Raw genomic sequence first — 12,782 nt, 5'->3', positions numbered from 1 at the left:
CCATAGGACTAACAAAAGCCACATGCATAACATTACGCCATGAAATGCTCATCCAAAATGTAAATATTTAGTTATTAAATCATTTTAGAGACGTGGTTTAAATAGAGAGGAAAAAAATTGTGTCGACATGGTCTGTTAGGTTTTATGAACATTCTTAAATCATGGATAATTATTAAAAGTGAAGCTTTTGCTCAAATTATAGTCAATACATGTAACCAAACAAGCACAGAGGGTATTTGTTTTCTATATGTTCTGCATGTGGACAAATACTTGGATCACCCTCCTTATACAAAGTTATGTATCATTGTGCCTAATTATGTCGTTAAGTTGCAGTTGTACATATATATAATCAAGAGTCCGAAAGCTCCCTGCCACCTCCCTCGTATAATATTATTGTAATAGTCTAGGAGCCTCACAACAAGAAGCCAAAGGCTTGCCTTTTGCATATGTGCAGCAAGTACATAAACAGAACAGCGATGATAACAAGAAGTGTTGATCTCTCTCTCTCTCTCTCTGAAGAAGCCATTTTGTGATGGTGGCTCTACGAATGTCGATGTCATCTCTAGTTAGAAGACGCTCAAGCGACGAAATAACGAACTCGGCGTCGGTTTCCAGTAGCCTCTTTCCAGCATTTGGCACCACCATCTTTGATATTGAAGGTTACTTGAAGTCGAACCTAAGAAAATATGTCATTGCTCCCTATGACCGTAGATATCAGTACGTATTTAATGTAGATATTTGAATTTATCTATATATGCATTATTACACTGCGATGTGGAATTGCAATTTGTGATATATTATATGTAGATTGTGGCAAACGTTCCTAGTAGCATTGGTAGTGTACTCTGCATGGGCATCTCCATTCGAGCTAGCTTTCAGAGAACTGCTAGTTGGGTCGCTGTTGCCCGTTGATCTCCTTGTCGATGCCTTCTTTGCCGTTGATATAATCCTTACTTTTTTTGTGGCTTACTTGGATACATCAACCTATCTCCTCGTTGACGACCATAAGAAGATTGCTCTCAGGTGCGTATGCCATGCCCAAAGGAAAATTTTATTATTTTACAATCTTGAATAATTTTAGATTTATATAGACTCCTGCATCGAGTTTTTGTTCTTCTTTTTCTTTTTCTTTTTTTATCAAAGTTTTAACGATTACACTTCAACAGGTACGTCAAAAAGTTACACTTCACCATGGATCTAGCCTCCACTGTTCCATTTGAGCAGATACACCAAATTTTGACGGGCAAACCAACCAAAAGCGAGGTCTCCGGTTTCCTAATTATGCTTAGACTATGGCGATTGAGGCGTGTTAGCGAACTCTTCGCAAGGTACATTAAAAAAGAATGAAATCGGAACGAGAGCAAAAGCAACTAACCAAAATCAATACGCACTTAAATAATATCCCTCTTCCTTGTTAAGGGTGTAAATTACGAAGATATAATAGGAGCGTGTGTAAGTTGATTAGAGTTATTGTCAAGAATAAAATTGGGAATATAAGAGCAGTTCACTTAAGTGCATGCGCGACCTAATTTTCAAATTTTGAAAAAGTTTTTTTATAACATATTTCAAGACTAAATATGTACAAGTTTAGAGTTTAGATTTGTAATATTCATGTTTGACGAGTTATTACTAACATAATTCATATGCTATATATATCGTACTTTTTTCTCAAGAAAATCAAAATATATATAATTTAACCTTTTTAAGAGTATAATTTAACTTAAAAACCTATTTAAAAAGTAAATTATAATAAGATTTTTAATAGACTTATAACCCTACTTCTAAATAATTAATTAACCTAAATTTTTTTGTAAGGCAAAGGATCTAAGTCTTTAAATAAACTAATAAATATAATATCAGACTCGTTTAACAAATAATTAAGCTTGACATAACCTAACTTACATTTAAGCTAAGTCATTAAGTCCTCTGCAAATTATTCTACTTCTTTCTATCACTGCTTTTACTCAAATTAATTAATTATAAAAAAAAAAGTCTCAAAATTACCGCCTATTTCTCTTTCGTATTGTCTTATAGTGACTGAAAAAAATAATGCATGTATATTCCACAGGGTTAAATAACAATGGCTTTGACCAGGTTTTCCTATTTGTGACTGAAAGTGCAAACTGTTTTCCAGGCTAGAAAAAGACATACGAATCAACTACTCAGCAACAAGATTTTGCAAACTTATTTGCGTAAGTAAATTACTAAATCTTCTGTTTGAGCACAGGTTCAATTAAGTAAGATGTAACTACCAAATTGGCTAACGTAGGTTCGTTCATGCTTCCCGTTTCGTTGGTTAATCACAGGTTACGCTATTTGCAATGCACTTCGCAGGCTGCACGTATTTTTGGTTGGCTGTCCAGCACAAAACACCCAAAAACACATGGATCGGAAACAAAACAGAGGATTTTAATGATTTGAGCGTCGGGTTGGGTTACACTTATTCCATGTACTGGTCTGTTGCAACCCTTACCACTGTTGGCTATGGAGATTTCTATGCAGTGAATTTAACGGAGAAGCTTTTCAGTACTATATACATGCTGTTTAACATCGGCCTCACTTCATATATAATCGGAAACATGACAAATCTGTTGGTTCATAGCTCTGTCCGAAACTTTGTCATGGTAAATTTTATGACAATCTCCATGGTCGTTTACATTTGATACCGCTAGCATATCAAACCTAGCAGAAGATAACCATGCTTTTGATAATTAAAAAAGGAAGAAATCGGTGACACTTTTTTTTTTTCAATAACAAAACACAGTGACATTAAGCTATAATTACACGAAACATTTATTTATTTTAGTTTGTTGACATCTGACATTCTCCCATTGAGAATATGTAAAACAAGCTTACCTCACATGCTACAATGCCTAGTACTAAAAAAAAATCTAATTTAATTTGTTTGGTTTATCATATTTTTAGGAAATAATTAATTTCTACCGGTCTCTTACAATTTTCTTTTTTAAAATTAAGCAATTATTTCATTAAGATTATGTTGAACCAAATACTTTGCTCTAATAAAAGAGAAAAATTGTGAAATGCCCAAAACCTTTCACTTTGCAACAACTCTAGAAAGTAGAAACTTAAGACATGCTTGGTTATAAGTGATGGTAGGAAGGTTGAAAGTAAAAAGAAAAATAAATGGGAAATGCATCTAGATATATCTAGTATTTACCTCCTACCACTTTCCAGTTTTACATTTTCCTGTTATTATCAAATAGCATTTAGGAAAACTGTAAACAGCTTGCTCTCTTAACCCAGCCAAAATTGGACAAGAATTTATTAGAAAATTTCCTGGATTAGGCAAAAATACCCCCCATCGGAGCACTTCTGGTCCTAAAAAAACTTATCTGAGTGTACCAAGACCTAATAAGTTTCCCCTCCAGGCTTCACAGAGGGATGCTTTCAACAAAATATTACAATATGCAAACAAATATAGACTCCCGGAAGGCTTAAAGGAGCAAATGTTGGCACACATGCAATTGAAATTTCAGACTGCAGAGTTACAGCAAGAAGTGTTGCAAGACCTACCTAAAACAATAAGATCCAGCATTGCTCGGCATCTTTTCCAAAACATAGTTGAAACAACATATTTATTTAAAGGAGTCTCTGATGATTTTATCACCCAGCTGGTAAAGCTTTTTCCTTTATTTTCTTTTATTTTTGTCTTTTAGGTGGCACTGAATAAGACTCTAAACATCTCAACAGTGACTAAAAATGACATCATGAATTAAACAGGTGTCAGAAACGAAAGCAGAATACTACCCATCTAAGGTTGACATTATCTTGCAAAATGAGATGCCAACATATTTCTACATTTTGGTATCTGGGTCACTGGTAAACATCTATACCTTATTCAAATCCTACCCTTATACAAGGCTTAATCTAACTTACTGAACTATTCTAACCGCAGGATGTGTTGATATACAAGAATGGGTCCGAACAGGTAAGATGAAATCTCCCAAGCAATTAATTTCAGGGTATGAGTAATATCATCATGAGAAAGTAAAGGGGTAACAATAATAACTCCTAGATACCTAGTGATTTGGAAAGAGTAACTCATAAACCACTACAATTCTACAAAGTATCATGTGGGAGAAAATGGTTTAAACTTTGAAGAGGAAATAAAGATAAAATATTAATCTCATTTGCACTAAAGATAAAAAATTGTAATTGATTTAGATCTGAAATCGGGGAATCCACATTAGATGTTAGAACATCTGACGTCTAAACTATAGAGAATAAAAGAATATCATAGACTGCATGACATTGACAGCTAATGTGTTAACCTGAGGTAGAAGTCATTTTTGAAGATTGAAGTTTTCTTTACAGAATGAGTTTTTTTTATCTTCAAGCTCTTTCCAGTAACCTGTTGAAGCAAACACATCAAATTAAGTTTAAACTCATTACTGTGTCCAAAGAACATCTTCATCAGACACATAAATCGAAGAGGTGCTTGAAATGGGAAACAAGACACTCAAGTGTGCGTAGCAACAAGACAAATTTTAGAGTACTAATAAAGAGAAAGAAATAATAAAGATTTAAAAGAAGTATCTATGTTTCTGCGCTAATAACAATTCTCACATTGCTTGATTGAGCTCATAGAAGTTTTTTCAGTTTTTGTTCAAACTTGAATCTGGAGGCATGGCAGGAGAAATAGGCGTGATGTTTAATATTCCACAACCTTTTACAGTGAGAAGTAGAGGACTCTCCCAGGTCATACGAATCAATCATCACCATTTCAAGCAGATGGTGCAACCATTTAGTGATGATGGGAAGACAATCATCTACAACTTTATTAAGGTTTGAAACTTCACCCATACATAAAGATAGACAGACAGGAAGCCATACACACATTGCCGTTTGAAAACTAATTAAATAGCTTACACACTTCAAAATTGACCAAATTTCATTGCAAGCCACAAATTATGACTGCTAAATCCTATGTGAATTCTCTTTATCCAAATTTTGTATCAGTATCTCAATTCACATGTCAACAAGCCCATACATATTCAAGCTAATGATGGTTCTTCTCTTCTCAGTATTTTAAGGGCCTCAAAGGCAAGGTGCTAGAAGAAATATATGTAACAGAATTGCTGGGTGACTTTCATGACGAGGTATTTTTTTTACCTTTGAATTTCAACCACTAAAACTTCTTACTGATCTATTGAGAAGCATAAACCTTTTATAAATTCGCAAATATAGGAGAAAAAAAAGGTTGCACAAAACTCCTTGGATATTAAACGTTGCATTCGCATAGCTAAAATTACGCAAACTTGTATACAGTTTGCGTATGAGAGAGTGATGGCTGCCACAAGTACAAAATTTTGACTGAAAGTCCCAAATATCTTGAATATCCTGCTTTGGACCATGTTTCTGAGAAAGGAGACGGTGGATACATTAAGAGCAGAAGAAAAGCCTACTAAAAATAGAAAAATTCCCCTCAAATACCCTCCCTTTGTGTTTTTCCCAAACAGGACAGGTTACCTGATTATGCATGGATACTCACTTTCTTTAAATTGAACGTATGTACTGTGGAGATGATTTGATTATATAATGAATCATGAACTAACTCGGCAATTCTCCAGAAAGCTTAAGGTGAAAGCACAAAAATAGTTTTATATTACATCTCTAGCATTATGTATGTATACAAAGATCGGTAAATGACTAAATAAAGAATTCCTAGATATCTAGTTTACACTCTAGAAAATAGATTTATGGCACAGAAATAATTCTATTATAATTTTGGCTAGATATGTACACATAAGAAATGTCAACAACATACTCTTTAAAATACCTTTTCAGACACATTATTATTGAGTGAATTTTGCATTCACTAAATAGTAAAGGATGTATGTATGTGCTACTAGCATTCCTTATGTACGTATATATGAATAGCTTCATATATGATGAACGCTGGTTTTTGCAGCATTTAACGCGAAATGAGGGTACAGACGAAGAAGTTTCAAGATATCAAGAAGCTCCATATACAGAAGGTAACCTTAATCCTATGTCTAGTAAAAGCAATAAGACATTTTAACAGTCTAATCTATAGTGGGTAGACACTGTAGAGACATTAAAAAACAAGAACCATTAGACACTCAGGGGTTCTGTAAAACAGCAACCTAGAAGCAAGAACTATTACATTCGTTTTGCTTAAGAATATTTATAATTTTTTAAAACTATAATGTTTTGTTATGTGAAGCAAGGTACGCACTAAGCAAGATTGCCCCTGCCCCCTTGGTAACCAATATTGGGTCATGCATAAAAAACAGCATTCCTTCTTGTAGCAAACTAGATAGATTTCCATTACGAATAAACCAGCACCGATTCAATATGACAAAAAATTCAAACTCTATATAACAGGAACCTTTTGATATGGAAAGGTCGCCTAGGTTGCTTTCTTCGGTTTGATTGCTTGATCACTGTGTCCAAAATTGAAAATACTATGGAATTCGTCAATTTTTAACAGAAATTTTCTGAGATAAATGACTGCTTACATAAATTACTAGGCTCATGATACTAATTGCAGGAAGAACAGGAAATTCCAAAGCACTGTCAAGCCCAGTCCCCGTAAGAGTTAAAATCCACGGACACCATCCCAATGAACACAAAATGGGAAACGAAACAACACCAAAGCTCATACTTCTCCCAAATTCGGTAGAAGATCTTTTCAGCGTTGCAGGTACGACTAATTGGCCATATTCAACATGCACGCATGCCTCCAAAATAATCTCAGAGGTTTCATGATTGAATGACATCAACAACAGAAAATAACCTAATCGCAGTATAATCTAAAATTCCTTTGCCCGCCGCATTCCACGGAAAGGGCTCATTTATGTTCAGCAATAGAAATCTATTGGACAATAATATTATTATAATTTCGCTCTTGTATTCATAGAATTGAACATATTGAGGTAATAACAAATATAATAAGATAACTAAGTTGATTGGAGAATTCTGTACGCAGAGAAAAAATTTGGAAACAGAGGAAGCAAAATTCTTATGGCTGACGGCTCAGAAGTAGAAGAACTAAGCACGATAAGGGAGAATGACGAGTTATATATCCTCTAATGATCAAATCAAACAGAGATTAACTAGATGCTGCTCTTTTCGATACGTCAACGTTTCAGGTGACAATTTTCATAACCAAACAGGATATGGGGATGCAATGTATAAAAATGAAATATGTAAATGATACCTAGAGCGTTTTACTCTCTGTTCAGCATGTCAAGAACAGCATAAGCAGCTTTTTGAAAGTTATCCTTCTCTTCATCTAAGGCTCTTTTCCTTTCCAGACCAGAACCTTTACATTTCTCTATCTCCTCCTCTACCACTGCAGAATTTTGATTAATTTCACTGTAAACGAGAGACAAATTAGATGTTTAGAGTAACGAGGACAAGATGATCTCAATGAAATCGTGATAAATAAATAGTAACTGCACTGAAAAATGGAAAATATCTTGATATTAAATAAATAGTGATGATTAGGCCGTAGCTTACGTGATCGTCCTAAACATATTCTCCATGAACCCTTGGACTTCATTTGATTTCTCTGCACGGATTAGCAGAATAATCAGAAATCGAAGCGAACACACACAATTAGGAAATTCGTTAGTCAATCGAACATGCGTTGCTTAGAATTAGATTACATTACGCACACACGCAATCAGTTTAGTCCGTTGCAAGTAGAAAATCGCATTGCATCACGCGTGGTTTGAATAAAAAAATTAGGTTTAACAATTGCAGCGATTGTCAAATCTCAAGGTTTACGAATGCGGATGAATTATTACAACGGAAGATGAGAGAAATGGTTATGGCTCACCGTAGATGAGAGAAGAAAGGCGACTTTCGGGTTCTGCTTCTGGAGCTATTGGCTCTGAGGACGCCATTGATGCAAACCTAGCTTCGGAGCGAAATGACTAACAATACGCGCGCTTTGATTCTTTTTTGAATTTGTGTATATATATACATATAAGTGGGGGAAAAAAGGAAACTGTTTAATTTAGCATGATCATTTTACCTTTTTTACCATGATTGGGTTTCGATAGTTCAGGCCCAACTTTTTGGATTCAACAGTGTTCTTTCGGCCCATTACTAGCTGTTATGATGACAAGAGCATTAGAGTTGGACAAAAAAAAAAAAGCTTCTAAAAGTATAAAATTCATATTCAAAGTCCCTAAAGACTTTAGTCTTTTTCAATGACTAATATATTCAGGAGAAAAATTTGATATAGCTAGTATTTATGATTTTGAAATTATGAATTTAGTTATAATATATTGACAGTATAGATGATCATTCGATCATGTAAATATTAAAAAATTTACAACAATTTACAACATATAATACTCAGTTAAGTAAGTTATATTTCCTTCGTTCCATCAAATATCTAAATCCAATAAATTACTATTAAACAAGAAGATTGCTTGAGTGGCATCCTTCCATGTTCACGTGTATTCATAAACTAAACCAAAGGCAGTGCCCATGAAACAATACAAATTGGCTTAAAATAATACTGCGCTTCATAATTCCCCCGCAAGAATTTTTGGGTACTTGGGAACATAGGAAGGCTCACATAGACGTTACAGAAAATGATAGCGTCAAAAGTTACTACTAACAAATTAGGGTATGCAGTAATATTATAAAGAAGATTATGATGGCAAAGAATATTTTTTCTTTTAAAATTGATGAGATGGTCGCTAACGTATCTGTCGGGTAAAGGCCCAGCACATTAAGACTTTGGGAAAATTTCTTCTTTTAAATTGAAGTAGGCTTAATTAACATATTTCTAATATGGTCTTCAAAGTATTCCATCTATTCTTTTTTATAAGTTGCATTTTCTATTTTTTTTTAATGTAAGTCACGTTAAAAAATCTATAGAACATTAACTTTTTTTCCCTTCAAAATTGATCCTTAATATCTAATAAATCATGTTTAATTACTTTATACTTTCAAATACTTCTAAATTTTACAATAATGGTGGCTATTTGTTAAACATAGACATATTATTCTCAAGAAAGTTAAACAATTTGTTATATTTTTTATTTAAAAAATCCTTACGAAGAAAACAATTCAACCGAAAATAAAAACTTTCGAATACTAAATACCACCTTAATTTTTTATAGTTTTCCTTTCAATAGTTGTAGAACCACATCAATTTATACGATTATCCTTGGATAAATACGTGTTTTATTTATTTATAAATCACAAATCATTTAAATGTGCTGTATGAGAGCACTGACCAGCGAGAGTAATGGATAGTATATACATGTTGTACAATTTTGCCCATATACGTTTTGATGAGGAAGTTTAACTAAATTATTTGAAAATTCAGAATTTTAAACCAGACCCAGACTATATTAACCATTCTGTCATGCATATGTGTGTAATTTAAATTTTATTAAAAAAATCGAAGATAAATAAATGACTATGTTTATTAAACTTGCAAATAAGGATATTGCAATGGATCGATACTAAATAACGTACCGGATAAGATATATAGGTTAAGCCTAAATAATAAACTAATATTATATCAGCTAGTTGGAATTGATCCAAATCAGCCTGGAATGGTCGGTAAATTTTCAAATATTGTGATTAACTATTATATTTATTTTATTGGCAATTTTTTTAATCTACTTAATGTTATGTAAAAATAAAGACATTTATTTTTAATAACAATTAGTTTTTAATATTTTATTGCAAATTAATTTAATTTCCAATCCAAATTATTTTATCTGTATGTATGAGTGTGTTTAGGTAATAACTCATGCACTATATTTAAACTACGGAATTAGACTCTTATAATTTTCAATGCAATTTAATTATATAATTTATTTAAATTTCATGTTTTTTAACTTGATTTTACGAATACATAATATATGAAACAACGACTAATGCAATTAATTGATGGATTGTAATTTGTAAAGGTTGTCAGCTGAAGCTATAGGCCTATAATTGATCCGTTGCAAGATGACTTGTTTTTTACCCATCCAGTAATAGGCCGCGCAGTTAAGGCAAGTGGGGCTTGAATTAATACCCTCACCCTGTATCTTAAAAAATGAGAGAAAATATTCTGTCAGCTTCTTAATTAAAAGGATGTGTTTGAATTTAGGTGATTTGATTTATCAGGGGAAAAAAATCATTACTCTTCTAAATATGATTGAGGTACACTGATGATTTTGTCAAACCCGTCAGCCTGTAATTAAGTGAATAATGATAAAATCTATTTTCCTAAAAAAAGCTATTTTTTTTATAAACAAAGGACAAATTTATTTTAAATAATTATAATTTTATACAAAGTAATTTTAGTTTTAAGTAAGATTAACATCATTTTAAAATCGTCTCTTAATCCATCGACAAACAATTTGCTATAATATGATTAATCTAGCAACTAAAAATCTGTGGTAGCCATATAGCTTTCATTGGCCACGCTGGTGAGTATTCAAATGAGATTTTTGTGGTATGATGTGTCAAATTCAAATAAGATATGTTAGGTGAATTGGGATTTAGTGTGTAGGGCTGTGGATGGGGGTAGGAGTGAATAACTTAGCAGCTTTCAATGCTAGTTTGCTGGCTAAGTGACGATAGAGGTTTCTAATGGAGAAAGATGTTTTATGGCATGGTTTGCTCACTCACAAGTATGGGTGCTTGGATCAACTTGGGGAGTGTCAAGCCTAGTCTAGGTTGACTAAGTGGCAGGATCTCATGAGGATTGATGTGGGGGACAGTTGGTTTTCTAGTAGTGTGGTTCGTCAGATTAGTAATGGACAAGACACCTCCTTCTGGGAAGACTGTTTGGTTTGGAAATTCATGTTTGAAGGATCTCTTTCCATGTCTTTTTTATCTGGCAGTTGACCAAGAGGTCAGTGTAGGGGAGACGTCAGTGAAAGCCAATGATCATGGGTGGCGTGGAGTTAGAGATAATGGAGAGCTGTATTTGAGTGGGAGAAGGTGATGGTACAACAGATGGAGACTTTACTTTCTACAGTCCAATTGGATTTGATGACAGAGGACAGATGGTTGTGAACTAATGGTGAGTCCTCTTTTTCGGTGGCCTTGGCCTACTGGATTATCACATCTAAGATTTCTGATAGCCCAATGGTGGTGAATTTCTCCTTCCGATCGTTTTGGAAGTGTGATGTCTCATCCAAGGTCTTGATTTTTTCTTGGAGGTTGATCTTGGACAGGCTACCTACTCATGTGGCTTTAGTGAGGAGGGGAGTTATGGTGGAGGATGGTGGGTGTGTTTTTTGCGAGGCTAATAGGGAGGATTCATAACAACTATTTTTGGGGTGCACTTTTCTCGTTTTGAATTTGGTGTGAGGTCTATTATTGGTGGGATATTTCTTTAGTACAACATTCAGAGATTTCGTTTCATTTCATGCAACATGGTTTTTTCTGGAGGGGTAAGAGGATGTGTAGAGTTCACTATCTCATCTGACATGCAATTTGCTGGAGTCTTTGGTTTCACAAGAATCATACTATTTTTCATGGAGAGGTAGCAAATGCAAAAGTGATTTTGTGGTAGATTCAGACTTGTCTTAGTCGTGGCTTCTGTAATTGGGTCATGGAACTTTGACTTGTTCCTTTGCCAACTAGTGTTTGCAGTCATTTGTTGTTTTAGGATGATTGCGTTTTTATTTTCTTTTCATTCCGTTTTTTATGTTTCCATGCTAATGTATTCTTTTTGGGAGTCACATTTTGTGACACCTTTTATTAATATATCAATTTCATTTTTCCTTTTTTTAAAAAAATATAGTTTTCATTAGAATTGCCCCTTCAATTTATGGTTAATATGTCAAACATAATTTCATTAGTTGCATAAGGAGTCTTGATGTATGCAATTGCATTAATCAGTTTTGGAGAAAAAGTTTAATTGTTCGTAATGATTTTATCTAACTCGAATATAATTAATTGTTTCTAATGAATGATACCTATGGTATGACAAATAAGTATAAGAGTCTTCAGGCAACCAACTTAGAACAACTTATCTTAAACACTCGTTCTTAGCATAATGCCTAAAAGCCTACTCTTAGATTTTATTTTATAAAAAAAAAATTGGCACTTATAATGGAACTACAATAAAACTTTTTTAAACCTTACACGAACCGCTTTTTTCCTTCGTTTTTCTTTTTCTTTTTGTTCTTGATCACTAGTTTTCTTCTACTAATTATATACATTGAAGGATTTAATTTTGATAAGTGTTTTGTTTAATTCAATGTCTATTATCCATTGCTCACCTTAACTTGGACATAAGCACACAACTTTCCAACATTTTTTCCTTGAGCTTAAGACTCAATTCAATGTTGATGCCTTACATCACATTTCTGCCTGCAGCCACACACACTTATGGTATGTTTGTATTTATGTTACATTTATGTTGAACGTAAAAGTTTGAGTTTGCTTTGGTCACACATGTTTATAGCTTTGGAATGTGAGAAATTGTTTGCCAAAGTGTAAAATGGGAAACGTAAGGTGTTCACACACTTAGCATTCACCCAAAACCATGGTAGCAAGACACTCTTGTGTTGGCAATGTTACATGAATTTTATTTAGAGATAAAATAATGACAGGCAATAATTGGATCATAAGTCTCAACAAATAACCTCAATCAAGGACAGATTGAGGAGGAGACAAACAATTTTTTCATGAATTCACTACTAAGAATACAAAGTTCAATGAAAATATATCTGTAAGGTGCCAAATTTTCATGAACTCGTTATTCGGAGGAGTAATAAGTTCAAGAAATTTTACATGATGTGTGTGCTAAAAGATTTGTC

At 33.5% G+C, this 12,782-nt stretch overlaps 1 protein-coding gene across 1 annotated transcript; it reads left to right on the top strand.

The window, feature by feature from the left end:
- Window positions 1-533: 533 nt before the first annotated feature.
- Window positions 534-7,207, top strand: LOC114409024 (potassium channel KAT3). Its single transcript, XM_028372298.1, has 13 exons — window positions 534-717; window positions 808-1,023; window positions 1,167-1,328; window positions 2,135-2,192; window positions 2,307-2,624; window positions 3,399-3,635; window positions 3,742-3,840; window positions 3,917-3,949; window positions 4,621-4,806; window positions 5,046-5,120; window positions 5,933-5,999; window positions 6,536-6,688; window positions 6,974-7,207. Exons 1-13 carry the CDS (start codon window positions 548-550, stop codon window positions 7,075-7,077), a joined length of 1,878 nt encoding a protein of 625 aa, XP_028228099.1. The 5' UTR covers window positions 534-547; the 3' UTR covers window positions 7,078-7,207.
- The last annotated feature ends 5,575 nt before the right edge of the window (window positions 7,208-12,782 follow it).

This window comes from Glycine soja, chromosome 4, assembly GCF_004193775.1.
Source record: "Glycine soja cultivar W05 chromosome 4, ASM419377v2, whole genome shotgun sequence".
Classification (NCBI taxonomy): Eukaryota; Viridiplantae; Streptophyta; class Magnoliopsida; order Fabales; family Fabaceae; genus Glycine; species Glycine soja.
The sequence above is the reverse complement of the archived record's forward strand: the minus strand, read 5'-3'. Positions and strand labels throughout refer to the sequence as shown.